Here is a 13775-nt window from a genome sequence, read left to right as displayed (position 1 = left end):
AAATCTGACCATAGGACCTCACTACCAGCCCTCTCTATGTCATTGGTACTACTGTGTACCAAGACTTCTGGCTCACTCCCTTCCCCCTGCAAAATATTCTGCAGCCTGTCCATGATGCCATTTACCCTGGTACCAGGGAGGAAACACGCCATACGGTACTCACAGTGTAGGTTACAGAAATGTACCCATAACTGTGGAATCTTCTATAATGATTGGATTTGTGCCCTTTGCTGTTCCCTCCTTTGACTGTTAGTGCCATGGTCTGCGCTGCACTTCTTCAAGGCGTCGTCAATCCCAGCAGTCTCCAATACTGAGTGCCGGTTTGAGAGTGGTGCTCATCCTGAAGCCTCGTGCCTCTTTCCATTCCTCTGGAATGGCTACTCATCTACTTCTAGAGTGGCCAACTCCTGGAACGTTTGAACCAGGAAACTCCCATCCTCCCTGATGCTCCAAAGTGACTCCAGCTGCCCCTCAAGTTCAGAAACACTGAGCTCCAGTAAAGCAGTTGGAGACGATTCCCATACATGCATTCCCCTAAGACACATGAAGTGACCTGACAATCCTACATGAAGCAGGAATTGCAAGGAACAGGTCTCAGCTCCCATCCATGCTGTAAAAAAAATCTTAATTCCGTCTTTTAAAATCTAGTTAGTACCTTTTTAAACTGTTAATTTAAGTTAATGCCTCTACACCTCAGCTCTCAGATTTTGCTGACTCCTGTTCCCTTTCTCAGACCACTCCTTAACAGAACAGCACCTCTTCCATCACTGCACAAAAGCCCTTTACTCACAAAATTCTCTAAGTACTCTGTAGAAGTACTCATAGCATGTGACTCTATGCTGCCCCTCGTCAATATCATTTAAAAACACTGCATCAGTGTCCACATTTACACTGGTGACACCAACTCCCTAACTCCTCCACTGTCTGTAAATTGTCAAACTGCCTGTCTGACATCCAGTACTGGATGAACAGAAATTTCCCCCAGTTAAATATTGGGAAGACTGACAGTCTCCACCACAATCTATTCCCTAAATATCCTATCCCTGGAAACTGTCTGAAGCTGAATCCAAGTGTGTCATGTTTGACCCAGAGGTGAGCTTCCAACTACACATCCGCACCATCACTAAGACTGCCTACTTCCACTGCCATGACATTGCCCAACTCCACCCCTGCATCAGCTCACCTGTAATGGGAACCTTCTTCCGTGCCTATGTTATCTCGAGACTTGATTACTCTTAACTCACTGCTAGCCAGCCTCCCATGTTCTACCTTCCATTAAATTGAGGTCAGATCAGCCCCTGTCCTAACTTTCACCAATTCCTGTTCCCCCATCACCCCTGTGCTTGTTGACCTGCATTCGCTTCTGGTTAAGCAATGCTTTAATTTTAAATTTTTCATTCTTGTTTTCAAATCCCTTATCCTCCCCCTCTCTCTAATTGCCTCATGTCCCAGCAAGCTTCTGAGATATCTGCGCTCCTCTAATTTTGGTAGCTTGGGCATCCCAGATTTTAGTTGCTTCACCATTGGTGGCTGTGCCTTCAGCTGCCTGGACCCAAAGCCCTGGAATTTCCTACACCTTTCCAACCCGCTACTTTGCTTTCCTCCTTATGCACACTCCCTGAAACCTACCTCTTTGACCAACCTTTTGGTCACCTGGCCTAATATCTTCTTCTCTGGTTAAGTGTCAAATGTGTCTGCAAAAGCGCCTTGCCATGTTAAAGGTGTTGTATAAATACAAGTTGTTGTTATTTAAATGCTTCTTACTTAGCCTCTGTTCTTTGTTAGATTATTTTCTGCTTGTGATTCCTGTTGACTCTGTATTGAGTCCCTTCTATTTGTTGGCAGCAGGAGAATGCACCAAAAAGTAGGCAAAAGAGAGAGGGTGGGCTAATCAAGTCTCAATTTTATGGAGGGTGGAATATGGGAAGCTGACTAGGAATGAGTTAAGAATAATCAAGTGTTGGGGTAACAAAGACATTGAAGAAGGTTTCAATGACAAAGGGAAGGAGCTGATACCAGGAAATACCCAGGGTTAACGACACGGAGAACTGATACGACAACCCTTATATCAAAGCTTTACTGAAGAAAAATCCCCTAACACGCTTCACAGGAGGATTATCAAACAAAATTTGACACCAAAGTATTAGGGCAGTTATTAGGGCAGATGACCGAAAGCTTGGTCAAAGAGGTAGGTTTTAAAGAGGAGAGAGAGGCGGAGAGGTTTAGGGGGGGAATTCTTGAACTTGGGGCCTATGGTAGCAGAAGGCACAGCCACCTATGTCAGAGAGGTGCAAATCAAAGATGTTCAAGAGCCCAGAGGAATACAGCTCTCTCAGAGGGCTGTAGGGCTGGAGCAGCTTACAGAGATAGGGAGGGACCAGGTCATGGAGGGATTTAAACACCAGGGTGAGATTTTTAAAATTGAGGTGTTACACCACTGAGCCAATGTAGGTAAACGAACATTGGGGTAATGGATGAACTGGACTTGGAACAGAAAATAAATTGATGGGGTAGATGAAGAGCAGGAAGAAGATGGCGCAGGCAGGAGTTGAAGGAAGCTGCTGAGCCCAGCAAGCCAGAGCTCTCTGCACCTGTGACCAGAAAATGTGTCCTGTACCTCCTCTGCCTCATCACCAACCACACTGTACCCAAAAGGAGAGAGAGGGACAAAAAAATGAAAGCACACAAAGGTGTAGGAAAGAAGGAAAACTCAAGAGACTGGCAGATAAGAAAGGAAAGAGATGAGAGTAGAATAGGAGAGAGACTGAGTAGCAGCAGCATGGTGAAGACAGCAGACACGTAAAAAATGGTAACCATTTTGTCTGAAATAAAAGCAGAAAGTACCAGAAATACTCAGCAGGTCTGGCACCATCTATGGAGCGAAAAACAGAGTTAACGTTTTGAGTTCAATATGACTCTTCTTCAGAACCATGTTGTTGATTTGCCATGAGCTCTTGTAGGGGGTGGTGGTGTGTGTCAGCTTCACCTTTGACTTCTGAGCGGTCCGAATCGCTCCCACTCCATGAGTTCTAGATCTTGGACTTATTTGGGGGTTGTGACAAAGTGCAGCAGACAACTGGTTTTGGTGCAAGAAAAAAACTGGGTTTGTTGACATCACAAATGAATTTATAACATTAGGATTACACTGAGATTATACAGACCTACAAAGTACACTTAGTTAAGAATGGGGAACACACGGCATAATGAGGGAAAATCACGCTACTAATCCCCTTACCCTTGTCCCACCCCCAAAACCTAACTAAATTGAACTAGGAGATGTCAGGGATCATGCTCACCAACTAGGGTTCCTTGACAGTTCAAAATCCAGCCAGGTAAGCCGGTTGCAGTTTTAGGGTACCCTCTTTGTGTCCTCTGGGGCTTGCCGTCCCCACGTGGTCCTGGTCTGTGGAATCTGCGAAGGTTCTTCCGTTGGGAGGAGGGTGCGGTTGTGGGTGGTCGATCTTCATGGAGGGCTGCGGTTGTGGCCTTGTTGTCTTCGGTTGAGCTTGCCACACTGTGCCCCTCACCATGATGTTGCCTGCGGGCCTGCAAACCTCTAGATCTCCTCCCTCCGCTTGGCTCAGCTCCCTGCTTAAACTCTGCTTCAACCACTGCAAAAACTGCTCACCCTCCTGTGTCAGCTTCCCCTTCCTAACTGCTGGCCCAGTTATACTGTTTTTAAAAAAAATGTCTTATTCAATCCAAATCAAGGTTAGTTCTTTGTCTGATTTTGGTGGGCTTCCCCAGGTGATTGTTGTCTTGTTGTTTTTAATGGGCTCGCATGATGTTTATCGTTGTCTTCCTGCCCCCGTAACTAGTTTTGAACTGAAAGCCATTGTATATGTGGAGTTTTGATAGGTTTGCATAATTGTATTGATTGCTGTCTTCCTGCCTTAGTAGTTAGTAGCGATTATTTATGCAAGGTTTTGATGGGCTTTAGTTTCGTGTAAGATGAAGTCTTTCTCTGGGTTGATTGTCTCCTCTCATTGTCTGGTTACAGGCAACAATCCACACTGCACTCAACAAGCCCGGGCATGTCCAGTCCCAGGCCTTCATGAGCCTAGCCTTCTGTCTGCAGGGTTCTACACTCAACTCAGCAGTTTGGGTCCTCTGCCATTAAAGTTCAAAAGTCATATCCTTGTTGATGATATGAAAAATGTGGGAATTTTGAGAACCCTTCAGCACCTCCCTGTGATAGTTAAACCTTGCTTCAAGTATCATACGGAAAAAAAAAACAAAATTCCCGACCCTCCATAGCCAATCTTCCCCTGTAATTACCTATCTAAGATCTCATGACACCTACATTCCTCATTCTTTAAAAATGTGGTGTATGTAAGCATGCATAGGCAAAATACAGTTATTTACATACATCCAAACATTTAGGAGGTCCAACACCCCACTTGGTGCACATACATCTTTATTAAAAGAAAATCAACACATAAAAGTCTTTCTTAAAAATAACCGAACACAAAAAAACAACAATCTTTATTCAGGAACACAAAAATAAATATGAAAGGTTCAAACAGGTGTATCTCTCTCCACCTTAGCATAATGCTTCTTCCAGGTCCTTTCATTTTGGAACTCTAGGATTTTCCCTTTTCCCTTGCATTGAGAGCACAACAGGGACAACACTATTCCCAGCTGGCAAACCACGAGGATGTACGAAGCCATTCTGACCCATGAAGGGACCTCTATGTTTTCGAAAATATCCCACCAGGGTGGGTCTGTGATACCTTGAATCTCTCCCTCTATCTCGTGTGTTTTCTGTTCCAAAGTATAGAAATACTTTTGTGATAACTCTGCAGCTTTTAGTAGTTTAGTAAGATGTTCTGGTAGAGGGGGAATTTTGTAACTGAAATGTGTGACAGAGCTCTGCAGGTTGGTAATGTTTTCCCTAACAGTGAGGTGAACAGTGGAGGGTTCAGGAATGGGGACAATCCATTCCTGGGCCGCTTGAACTTCTGCCTCGGGATTAAAACAAAAACTGCTGTCACTTACCGGACACCAGATGTGCTGTCCAAGCTGGTAGTGGGGCGCACTTGTGGTGACACAATATGTCCCACCCTCTATATATGCTACCTGTGGGGGAACATGGCCTTGTGCCATTACCTCCATGGTACAGTTTATAGGCCGTGCACCAGCAGTTTTAAACCCGGACTGTGGTCTGGAATAGGCGTTCAAGTGCTGGGGACACAGTACTACGTGTGCACCCCGGCTCCGGCACCCAGAGAGGTCTGTACCTGTCATCATGTGCTCCCACTTTATGATGTAAGGTTGGGACCGCAGCGAAACGGACGTGTTAACCCCCTTGAATGACTCCAATGTTCTCCACCCTATATACCGGTGCAGGTCGGACTGTCCCACCCATGATCGGCATCCTCACTACTATACACATGATAGGGTAGGCTTCAGAGGCTAGGCGGAACTGACACGGGCTTAGTGAATTCTCAAATGGGTGGAGGGCTGTGAGGTGATTGTTGCTGATCCAGGAGGGGACTAAACCTTGCTTTAAGTCCTCCAGGTTGCTGCGGCCCTCGACCAGCAACCATGCCCCGTACAGCATGCACACCTCATTCTGTGCAGCCTGGTCTGATGCATTCCTATCCTCTCGAATGAGTGCATTCACTGTTTTGGTGTGCCTTTCCAACTCAGCAATAATCTCATTTAAATGGACTGTCATGGCCTGGTCCTCGTGTAGCTCTGAGCCTATCACTGTGTTCTCCTCTGTTAAGATTTTTCGTAATTGTGTTTTTAAACCGTTTATTTGTGTCGGCAATTCTATGTCATCCAGACTGTTTATCACAGAGGATCCTGTATTATATGCTGTGAAAACATTATTCCAGGTTCCCCTTCTTTGTCTCCCCACATTGCTAAAGTACTCAGTGTGGGTAGTGTACAGTTCTGTTTTGTCTACATTGGCAAAATCGAACTCGTAGAATTTCCTGAACATTTCTCTTAACAGGGCCTGGTATAGCTGTTCTGTCTCCTTGGGGCACCACTCAGGTAAGTGTACCTCTGTGAGGTTTAGAATCACGGAAGCTACCGCGTAGCGTACCCCCTGGTATAGCACCTTTTCGGTCGGCACTAGTACCAGCCCATTCCCTGATCCCTTGGTGGTGGCAGGGCTCTTCTCCATATGTGTCCTTACTGTCGGGGCCGTGGGCAGGGGCTTTTGGGTCCGTGCCACGAGTTCAGTGGCCTTAACTGAGGCTGGAGAGGATGGGGTTATGCAAGAGTGGAGGTGGGAATCCCATTCCACCCCCTTCCCCTTGTCCAGCCATGCTGCGGAAAAGATAATGGATACGCCCGTGGGGCAGGTCTTCCGCGATCCCCACATGTAGACATAGATTCCCTGTTCCGATTTCCACCACTTGTCCCAGTCCATCAACCCCCCATGGTTCCCGGTGATAGTCCGATGGGTGTCGTTCCCCAGTCGCTCCCAGTCAGCTGTACCATCCCCCATGTCTCTGCTCAGCTTCCTGAGCCACCACCACCTTCCCAGGGGAATCTGTCCTCTGCAGGTCAGGCACATGGGTTTTCCCTCAGTGACCCCAACCCGTGTGGCCACAGCCTGTATGCTGGGGCAGGGGAGGGAGGCCTTCCCGTAGGTAAACCCGGTCTGACTGGAGTATCGAGTGGAGTTAGATCCCAGCCACCCTGGCCATCTTCCCACATGGGAATAGGTAGTGATCTCCTCCACTTTACCTTCGCTGCCCCTCGCAGTCACAACCGGTGCTCTCTCCCCTGAGCACACAAAAATGTGGGAGTCCTTCACGTCACCTCACCTCCCAGCGGCCATTCCTGACATAAGAGCATATAGCCAAGTCCCTGGCTTGGGTAAAGCATAGTCGAGTCTTGGAACCTCGACTCAATACAAACACTCTTAAACAATAATACTTAAACTACCAACCACCTTATTTAAAATTTAACTAAAACACCCAAACTTAACAATATCAAAATTAAATAACAGAAGCTATGTACATCCATCGCCCCTCCTCGGGCGGACAGGTTAACCCCTGTTCGGGCTACAGCACACTAGTCCCTTCGGTGTAGCCGCGCTGTCCTGTACCTTTGGTCCCTTGCAGCCTGAGGCTGCTGGCTGGGGACCTCTGTCCTCAGATCGATCGCTGACTTGAGGGGCTGCCCTTTTAAACTGGGGAGCCGGTGACCACGGTTTCTTTGGCCGTGGTGTTCGTGGGGACCTTCTAGGGACTCTGGCTGGTGGGGGTTTTCTGGCTGGTGGATCTTCAACCCGAGCCACTGTCCCCTCTTGTGCGGTCTGTGGAATCTCCACTGCCGCTGGCTGGGGATTTCTATCCTCAGCTGTACCTCTTCTAAACCTGTGTCAGGGGCAGGTAACTCTCTGCCCTCTGGTCCCATCTCGTCTGAGTCCCAGATGAGTGGGGGAGTGTCCCCAAATGGTGGGTGGGATGGCCCTTCCCTTAAAACAAGCCACTGCACCTGCTTGTGCAGTCTGTGAGTTTGCTCCTGCCGTAGGCTGAGGATTTTTATCCTCAGACCTTGCCCCAACTGGCTGTTCCCTTCTATCGGATTTAAACAAATTACATTGGTTAATGTGGAACCATTTGGTGTGCCGAGGCAGCTTTATGGCGTATACCATGGGGCTTCCCTTATCTACAATGCTGTAGGGCCCCATGTATAATGGTTCTAGACTGTCTACCCGAGCAAAATTCCTAACCATAACCTGATCCCCTATCTCCCACTCATGGTGCGTACGAGGTTCTAGCAGCAGTCGGTTACTCCGATGCTGTTTTCCCTTGTTGCTAGCAGCCTGCCAGTGAACCTGTTTAAGGTGTTCAAATAGATTCCTGACGAAGCTGTCCCGGTTCACCTCTCTGAGCTGACCCTCCGTGAGCATCGGGGCTAGCACATGGGTGGGGGTCCGCATAACCCTACCAGTCATGAGCTCGTGTGGGGAATACCCCGTGCTTTTTGACTGGCTGGCTCGGATCCCCATTAGGAACAACGGTAAGACTTCTACCCACTTTCTAGGTGAGTCTACCATCTCTTTCCTCAGCCTTTCTTTCAAGGTTCTGTTCATCCTCTCTACAATCCCTGCGGACTGTGGGTTGTGTACAACGTGCCATTTCCCCTCTATGCCGAGTACCGTAAGGGTATGCTGCATGACCTGCCCGGTAATGTGGCTCCCTTGGTCGGACTCCACGTACTGTGGTAGCCCCCATCATGAGAACACCTCCCTGACCAGGATCCTGGCTGTACTCAGAGCCGTGGCTGTTCGGCAGGGGAAGGCTACTACCCACTTTGTGAACACATCCACCAGGACTAGGCAGTACTTATAGCCTCCCTGGGCGGTGGGAAGGGGCCCGATTTAGTCGACCTGGATCGAATGCCATGGTTCCTCTACCCCCCTGATGTGTCCCATAGGTACCTTCCTTTTGTGCGGGTCAGGGTTGTTAGCAGCACCACACCAGACAGCTGGCACAGAACTCGCGGACATCTTCCCTGAGTCCTGGCCACCATCCTACCTGTTCCACCCGCTGCCAGGTGGCCTCAGGCGCAGGATGCCCCACTCCTGGACCCTCGGGCCAGTTGAAGGAATTCCCTCCTGTGCTGCTGCGGTACTACCCATTGCTCTCCTTTAAACAGCATGCCTCCCTTTACAGAGAGGGCTGCAGTGCTGTAAGGGCACTCTACCCTTTTCTCTTCTGCCACTGCACTGAGGACTGCCTTGAGGAACGGGGTCTTGGGTTTGGACCATCTTAAGTTCCGGGGTTAAAGCTACCCCTGCACTCCCCCGTGTCCCATTCCTACCCGTGACTTTGTTGGGGACTGGTAACTCCTGTACTGCTTCCCATCTAGCTTTATCTATGGCCCTTTCCCCAGCACGTATTTTCAGGCCCAGGAATTTCACCTCCTGCTGGCCAATCTGCGCTTTCTTTGGGTTCACTTTAAAACCTTCCTGCCCAAGCAGTTCCAGCAGTTGGGCCAGAAGTGGGCCACGCTCCTCTCTCGAATCGGTGAATAGGAGCAGAATTTCCACGTATTGTACCAGCCGCCTGGGCTGGCTGAAGCCCTTTAAACTGTTTGCCATGCATTGGTGGAAAATGCTGGGGCTATTGTGGAAGCCCTGAGGCAGACAGTTCCAGGTGTACTGTTGCCCTTTAAAGGTAAAGGCAAACTTGTACTGATCCTCTCTCCTTAAAGGGATGGACCAAAACCCGTTAGAGATATCCAGCATCGTGAAAGTGGTCGCGGATGCTGGGATACTTCCTATCAGGTTGGCAACTGCTGCTACCCGGTAGTCCACTGTGGCCCTCCAGGAGATGTCCGGTTTTCTAACCGGCCACAGTGGAGAGTTCACATGGGTGGATATCGGTCTCAGGACCCCCTGTTGCACTAAGGAGGACATGGCTGCCTCCATGTTTGGCTCCGCTTCCGTGGGGAAGTTATATTGCTTTTGTGGTCGGGCCATAGGGTCCCCATCTACACTGACCTCGAACCCATTGACCCTCCCACAGTTGTGTTTGTGTGTGGCAAATGTGGCTAGGTGGGTTTGCACAAATGCCTGGAACTCCCTCGGGTTATTACTGACCATGAGTTCAAGGTTATAACCCTCTTTAGGCTTCATGGTGCACAGGGTCCCCTTCTCCTGTTTCCCTGGGATGACTACTACTCCGCCTTCCTTTCCTGCTTTTGCCCCCCATAGGCAGTGATTCCTCAAATCCACTAGGATCCCGTGGCCTACAATAAAGTCGGCTCCCAGGATCCCTTTTCCACCCTCCACTTCCCACTTCATTAGGATACAGGTCCACTTAGAGCAGAGTGCTCCTAAACGAATGGTCAGTGGGATGGAAAATGAGCCAGCCTGTTCTTTACCTGTAAATCCCGACAGACTGTATGGGACCCCGTTAGATAGAGGTGAGGTGGTGGGGTTAGCTGAATGGATCACGATACTTGATGCTCCCGTGTCCAACAGATAGGTCCCCTTTACCTCTTCTACTTCCATCTCAATGAGGGGTCTCTTCCATAAGTCGTAGGTAAGGGAACACCGGTAAACAGGCTGCGCTGGCTCTAGTCAGGGTTGTGGGTTAGATGGGGCTGATGGGGTCAGCGCGCCGGTGGTGGCTGTTACCTTCCCTGGGCCAGTCAATAGGGTTCTCATGGTGTCCAAAAATGACTCGACCGTGGCGGGAGGGATTCCTGTCTCTGCCTTTTAGGCCGGGGTTGAGGAATTCTTTCCCTTGTTATCTTTCCAAGGATTCTTTCACTCTTTCCTCCAGTGTCCATTCTTCCCACACCCATAACAGTTGAGCTTTGTGCTGGAAGGGTTATTCCCTTCCTGATGCCACTCCTTCCTACCCTGGCCGGGTTTCATTTCATGCACTCTCCCTTTAGGTGAGTGTGCATTGGTTCCTTTACCATTGCGGTAAGCTATGGTCAATTGTTTGATCACTGTGAGTTCTGTAGTCAGGGGATTCATTGGGTCAAACCACATTCCTGCCGCGGCCCCGACCTGTGGCAAGCTGTTTGCCACCAGGCAACGGAGCCAGTGGGCCCGCTGATCCTGGTCCAGGTTAGCCCGGTTAGGCGTCCCACTGCATGCGCTCCTATACACCGGCCATAACCTGTCTGCAAAAGCCTGCGGGGGTTCTCCTATGAGCTGCACTGTTTTTTCCACCCGGGAGAAAGGACTTCCCTCATTCATCCCCATGGCCTCAAGAACTTCCTCCTTGAGCTCTCCATAATCACACTGTCCCATCTTATGTTGGTCAGAGAGGGACTGGAAGAGCTTACTCTCCAAGGAGAATAGCAGCATTTTGGCCTGTTCAGCATCATTGCACTCATTGATGCTTGCTGTTTGTTCCACTTCCCTCAAGTGAACCGAGGGATCCCCATTTGCCGCAAGTTTAGTTAAATGGCTTACCATGGCCCTAAGTTGTTGGGTGCCGTGGGGAACTACGAACTGGTCCCTCATCCCCGTTATCAGCGGGCGGGCTGAACCTTTGCTGCCGGGCCGGGCACATCGGCCCCGGTCCCAGCCTCTCTTGCTGGGGGTCTTCCTCCTCAGCTTCTGCCGCTAATTCCACCCCCTCTCCTGCCAGATTTCGCTAAAGCTTGGTGCTATGGGTGGTAGTCATGGGCCCTCCTGCTCCTCAACCGGGGTAGTCCCTTGGCACTACCTGTGGTGTCTGAACCGTCCTCCCCAGGTTCCCTGTGAAGTCGACCTGGGCTGCACTAGGGCTTATGAGGCACACCATGCTTTTTGCCGTCCTTAGAGCGAGGTTCAGACTCTCTATCTGCTTCTGGCAGGGGCCATGGTCTGCATCCTCAAACCCCTGTGCACTCACTATCTTATAGGCTGCCTGTAAGCCTTTTACTTTCTCCTCCTGCTCTCTTACTTGTCTTGCTAGGCGGGCATTCTTTTCCCGCAACCCCAGCTCATTGTTCTTGGCCTCGGTGACCTGACACTGTAAATATTCCTGCTGGGTCTTATGCTCCCCCACTAACTGCACCTTTTCCTGGTTCAGAGCTTGCAATGCTAACAGTAACTTCTCCCCTGCTAGGGCCTTTGTTTGGACTTCCAGGGCTGATTCCCAAATCTCAGCTGCCTGTGCTTCAACGAGCCTGTCCAAAAGCTGGATCTGTTTCTTGAAGCACATCAGCCAGACTGCCTTTTCTATGGATTTTTTATGATCCTTCCCTTCCGTCCATTTAGCTGCAGCATCTACCGGGCGCCCAGCCTTTAACAGATTAGTGACCCATTTTTTTTCCATATTCACCTTACTGAACACATAATTTGAAATCCTCTCTTCCATTACAGTTATCTCTTCCAAATCAGTGACCACTGCATCGCATCCCTTTTGCCAAGGTCCTGCCACGGTCGCCATTATGTAGGGGGTGGTGGTGTGTGTCAGCTTCACCTCTGACTTCTGAGCGGTCCGAATTGCTCCCACTCCCTGGGTTCTATACTTTGGACTTATTAGGGGGTTGTGACAAAGTGCAGCAGACAACTGGTTTTGGTGCAAGAAAAAAATTGGGTTTGTTGAAATCACAAATGAATTTATAACATTAGGATTACACTGAGATTATACATACCTACAAAGTACACTTAGTTAAGAATGGAGAACACACGGCATAATGAGGGAAAATCACGCTACTAATTCCCTTACCCTTGTCCCACCCCCCAAAACATAACTAAATTGAACTAGGAGAGGTCAGGGATCATGCTCACCAACCAGGGTTCCTTGACAGTTTAAAATCCAGCCAGGTAAGCCGGTTGCAGTTTTAGGGTACCCTCTTTGTGTCCTCTGGGGCTCACCGTCCCTACGTGGTCCTGGTCTGTGGAATCTGTGAAGGTTCTTCAGTTGGGTGGAGGGCACGGTTGTGGGTGGTCGATCTTCATGGAGGGCTGCGGTTGTGGCCTTGTTGTCTTCGGTTGAGACTGCCACCCCGTGCCCCTTGCCGTGATGTTGTCTGCGGGCCTGCAAACCTCCAGATCTCCTCCCTCCGCTTGGCTCAGCTCCCTGCTTAAACTCTGCTTCAACCGCTCCAAAAACTGCTCACCCTGCTGTGTCAGCTTCCTCTTCCTAATTGCTGGCCCAGTTATACTGTTTTTTTTTAAATTTCCTAGCTCAATCTAAATCAAGGTTAGTACTTTGTCTGATTTTGGTGGGCTTCCCCAGGTGATTGTTGTCTTGTTGTTTTTAATGGGTTTGCATGATATTTATCATTGTCTACCTGCCTCCCGTAACTAGTTTTGAACTGAAAGCCATTGTATATGTGGAGTATTGACAGGTTCGCTAAATTGCATTGATTGCTGTCTTCCTGCCTTAGTCGTTAGTAGCGATTATTTATGCAAGATTTTGATGGGCTTTAGTTTCGTGTAAGATGAAGTCTTTCTCTGGGCCGATTGTTTTAAAGGGAAGAATGCATATTCTGTCTCCTCTCGTTGTCTGGTTACAGGCAACAATCCACACTGTATTCAACAAGCCTGGGCATGTCCAGTCCCAGGCCTTCATGGGCTGCCTCCTGTCTGCAGGGGAACGTGGTTGACTCTGTCTACACTTAATTCAGCAGTTGGGTCCTCTGACATAAAAGTCCAAAAGTCATATCCTTGTTGATGATATGAAAAATGTGGGAATTTTGAGAACCCTTCAGCTCTGCCCAGGAGATCATACACATTCAATAGATATAGTTTCAAAACACTGAACTTTGCCACAATTTGGTGTTTTGTATCCAAAGAAATGATGGAAGGTTTGTTATGGAATGTGGAGGTTGTTCAATTACTTTACTAAAATCTGCATGCTGATTCTCTGATTACTATGAGTGTCTGCATTCATTGTTTTCAATTGTGCTAGAAACAGTGAGACACTCTGCTGCCTGGTGTGCTGCCTGAGTCCTCTATAAAGCCTGTTTTTCTCTCTGCTTTTCACAGCACGTGTTGAACCTGATGGGGAATGAAGTAATTAAGAAAATCTCTAACTACAGGAAGGTGTTTACCGTGCGCCTGCACCAGCTGACATACCTGGATGACAGACCAGTCTTTCCAAAAGACAGGTAGGTGTCTGAGCAGCACTTGGGCTAGCTAAAGTCACTTGTGCTCTCTACAAGAAACAGCAGCTAGATCAAAAGAATAACCCATTGGGCAGGCCAATGAGGACCCCACTGCTGTCACAATTATAGTGGGAGGATGAGGCATAGAACAGTTACAGTGCTGAAAGTGGCTACTCAGCCTGTTGTGTCTGTGACAACACTCTGGAAGAGCAACTCACTGAGTCCCACATCCCTCCCTT

General features: G+C 48.9%; 1 protein-coding gene across 5 annotated transcripts in view; it reads left to right on the top strand.

Annotated features, from left to right (window-relative positions):
- dnaaf1 (dynein axonemal assembly factor 1) overlaps positions 1-13775 on the top strand; it is a 190442-nt gene that overhangs the window by 129895 nt on the left and 46772 nt on the right. For all 5 annotated transcript variants that reach the window (XM_078543904.1, XM_078543903.1, XM_078543905.1 and 2 more), the window contains one exon: positions 13418-13539. In XM_078543904.1, the coding sequence (XP_078400030.1) occupies positions 13418-13539 (122 nt within the window). The remainder of the gene's footprint in view (positions 1-13417; positions 13540-13775) is intronic.

The sequence above is a fragment of the Cetorhinus maximus genome, chromosome 6 (assembly GCF_964194155.1).
Source record: "Cetorhinus maximus chromosome 6, sCetMax3.hap1.1, whole genome shotgun sequence".
In the NCBI taxonomy this organism is placed as follows: Eukaryota; Metazoa; Chordata; class Chondrichthyes; order Lamniformes; family Cetorhinidae; genus Cetorhinus; species Cetorhinus maximus.
This window is presented reverse-complemented; position numbering and strand designations above follow the sequence as displayed.